The sequence below is a fragment of the Hipposideros armiger genome, unplaced genomic scaffold (genome assembly GCF_001890085.2).
Source record: "Hipposideros armiger isolate ML-2016 unplaced genomic scaffold, ASM189008v1 scaffold_92, whole genome shotgun sequence".
NCBI classification, from domain to species: domain Eukaryota; kingdom Metazoa; phylum Chordata; class Mammalia; order Chiroptera; family Hipposideridae; genus Hipposideros; species Hipposideros armiger.
Genome location: NW_017731442.1, coordinates 592,089 through 595,777, shown reverse-complemented (window position 1 = coordinate 595,777; position 3,689 = coordinate 592,089). Strand labels below are relative to the sequence as shown.

At 39.1% G+C, this 3,689-nt stretch overlaps 1 protein-coding gene across 1 annotated transcript in view; it reads right to left on the bottom strand.

The window, feature by feature from the left end:
• BUB1B (BUB1 mitotic checkpoint serine/threonine kinase B) overlaps nt 1–3,689 on the bottom strand; it is a 63,899-nt gene that overhangs the window by 59,181 nt on the left and 1,029 nt on the right. The window contains exon 2 of the mRNA XM_019644853.1: nt 1,645–1,791. Within this exon, the coding sequence (XP_019500398.1) occupies nt 1,645–1,791 (147 nt within the window). The remainder of the gene's footprint in view (nt 1–1,644; nt 1,792–3,689) is intronic.

Here is a 3,689-nt window from a genome sequence, read left to right as displayed (position 1 = left end):
GCGAGTATATAACAAACTCTGTATTTTGAGTGGAAATGTTAGGGGGTCGTCTTATACGCCCAGTCGTCTTATACGCCGGCAAATACGGTAAATGTCCATCAATTGATAAATGGATAAACAAATGGAATACTACTCAGTAATAAAAAGGAACAATCTACTGACACATGCAACATAAAAAAGCCAAAAAAAAAACATGCTGAGTGAAAGAACTGTATGATTCCATTTATATGAAATTCTGGAATAAGCAAAAGGGTGACAGAAATCTGATCAATGGTTGCTTTGATTGGGAAGGGGCATGAGAACTTTCTGAGGTAATGAAAATGTTCTGTGTCTTGACATGCAGGTCAAAACTGATTAAACAGTATACATAAAAAAAATCTGAGCATTTCACTGGATGTAATTTATACTTAAAAAAAAAAATCACCAGGTCTTAGTAACCAACTAAATAAAATTAGGGTGAGAGAGCAGTGAGTAAGATCATTCAGGTGAGTTTTGGTACTATTAACCAAAAAGGGGTAGAAAAAGGAAGGTCATTTATGAGAGAAGAGACTCAGTACTTAATACATCAATGGAATATTTATCTAATTATATGTTTCAGGTAGATAAAAAGACACTTAGAAGGCAAGTAAGAGATGTACACAGTAGTTAAACAATCCTAAAAAACTTTAATATGGAAGAACAGAGGGCAAAGAACAGAGGCTTAGGTAAAAAGCAGCCAACAAGAAAAATGGAAGAGCAGTTAGAAAAACAGCTAGAAAAGTAGAAAAACTAGTACAATGTCAGAGAAGCCTAGAAGAAGACGTAAGAATAGAACACCACCATCTCTGAAACAAAACCATCAAACCCAGTGCTTTTAAAGATCCAATGAGATGAACAAGGATATTCATTATATTATAACCCAAATTCTGATAATTTGTTTATGATGGCAGAATTTTTTGTCAGAGATTGAAGGTTGAAACTGATACTTTACTTTTTTGAAAAAAGCTTATTTATCAAAACATGCATTAGTCAAAGCAGAGTAAGTTCGACAGGTCCATTTGAATAAAGTTGTATTTTTCAGCTTTTGTTTACCCAGAGTTTGTTAAACCATCATATTGAAAAACTTTCTAATATAAATTCAGTTTCTCTGAGGTTTCCATTTTCTTTGGAGATCACTATTTATTTTTTCTCATTATCAAAAATACTTTCCTAGAAAGTTAATAATTGAGTACACATGAAAAAGAGCAGATTCACTCTCTCTCATTACTCAAGAGTCCAAGGAAGAAATTTCGCTAATTGATTACTATCAAAGAGTTCATTCTATTTAGAGATTCAGAATGACATAATACTTTGGGGAAATATTGTAATATGATACTTCCTTTACTTAGCTTCTCGTCGCCCCCTGTATAAGATGTATTTCTACTGATACAAGATTTTGACTGCTCCACAATGAAATGAAATCCTATAGCTCTTGTTCTTAATGATACCTGAGGAGATCTTTAGATAGCTGTCATGTGATGAGAAAGCAGGCAGGGAACAGATTCTCATACTACCAATTTTTGACGAGTACTCTTTATGCCACTGTGCATACATAGATCCACACCATATTATCTGCCATAGTCAGGGATGAATGATGACAGGTTGAACCCCAACTATTCTACCCACCGTTTCTGCTGCTGTAGGGTAGTGTTGCGGACAGAGTCTTGCTGTGCCAATACTCCTTGAAGTGTGGATATGCTCCGCCCCTGCCGTAAGGGTTGGACATTTTCTTTACTCAGCTCCCATTCATCTCCCTCCAGGGACATGGCTTCACTGTGAAGGGGAAACAAAAGTAAGTCTCATGCCAATCACTAGATTGTTGTAAATGTTTTCAGATAAGTGATTGTTCATGATCCCTGGGTTGAAAATCATGGACAGACATATTAGTAGTGATATTACACTCCTAAACTTCTGAGCCTTTCTGTGACCTGGTTTCCAAGGTTATGGCTCTAGTATTTGCCCTAATGGAAGAGAAAATGTAGCAAGGGTATTGAGGACAGTACTGTAAGAATAAAGTTTAAGGCAGGAAGAAAAGAACAGGAAAAAATATTATACATTAGGCAAAGTGAACAAAAAGCAGTTCTATGCCTACCACTGAACGCATCATCTAGTTTAATATGAAATTACCAAAGTGTTTGTCAGACTACTATCCATGTTTCAACTGATGACTTAAAACTGAAGTTTACATATATAGGTAACCCAGAATAGAAGCAGAAAAATAGTTTACTGGTCACAATTGCCCCCCAACCCGACCAAATTCTATCAAGCCTATGGGGGGTGGGGGGGGTCCCCACAAGTTTTTGAGGCAATCACCATGTTGGGTATGTACTCTAAACTTCAGAGCTCTGCAATGGTCATCCAGAAGCCTATTTCTGGATGAGAGACATTATCTCTGGGTTTAAAACTGAGAGACAGATAAGGCACTAATCTTCAAAACAGAGTAAAAATTATGTGTAACCTCAGTCTAGATGAGAGCAAAAACTCTCTTGGAGAAATAAAGTATAGCTGATTAATAATTTAGGTTGTAACTACTCACATCTTTTTAATATTGTGTGAATCCTGTAACGGCCATGTCATTTATTTTTGCATCTCCATGGTCTAACATGGGATCTGACACTAGTAAGCACTGAATAAATATTTGTTGAGTTCATCTGAATTTCTTCTCTTGCTCTTAAACTAGCAATTAAATTATCTCAGTTAAATGTCCTAAACTGAGCTGGAACTACTCCCTTGCTTCCTCCTCCTTCTGCCTCCTTCCAGATATGCTTCTCCCAGCCTTCCCTCATCTCCAATAAATGGCAATTTCATTTTCCCAGTTGCTCAACTCAAAAGTCTTAGTGCAAACCTTGACATCACTCTCACACATCCCCAATCACTCAGCAAATCCTGTTGTCTCTACCTTCAAAATAGATCCAGACATCAACCTCTTCTCACCATCTCCACTATTTCCAGCTTGGCTCAAGCCCCCACCTCTCTTGCCTGGATTCCTTCAATCACCTCTTAACTGGTTTCCTTGCTTCCATCCTTTTCTGCCTTCATCTTTTCAACCCTCTGGCCAAAGCCATGTCAGATCATGTCTTTCCTGTACTTACAAACTTCCAATGACTTTCAACTTTCAACAATCAGAGTAAAAGCCAAGTCCTCACAATACCTGCATCCTCACCTTTCCCCCTTCATTTCCTTTTACTCTTCCGGTCCTCTGTTCCAGCTACTTGCAAGGTGCAGCTCCTCCCTCAACCCTCACCCTCTAGCCTTTGTGCTTCCCCCAGATATATGCATGACTAGCTCTTGAGTTTCCTGCAAGTCTTGATCTAAATGACACCTTCTCAGTGAGGCCTCCTGTTCAAAACCATCTAAAATTGCACCAACGCCCTCCTCCCCACCATTTTTTTTTTAAACTTTATTGGGGAACAATGTGTTTTTTCCAGGACCCATCAGCTCCAAGTCAAGTTGTTGTCCTTCAATCTTATTTGTGGAGGGCGCAGCTCAGCTCCAAGTCCAGTTGCTGTTTTCAATCTAGTTGCGGGGGGCGCAGCCCACCATCCCATGCGGGAGTCCAACAGGCAACCCTGTTGTTAAGAGCACCCGCTCTGACCAACTAAGCCATTCGGCTGCCCACCGGCAGCTCAGGTCAAGTTGTTGTCTTCAATCTAGTTGCCGGGGTGGGGAGG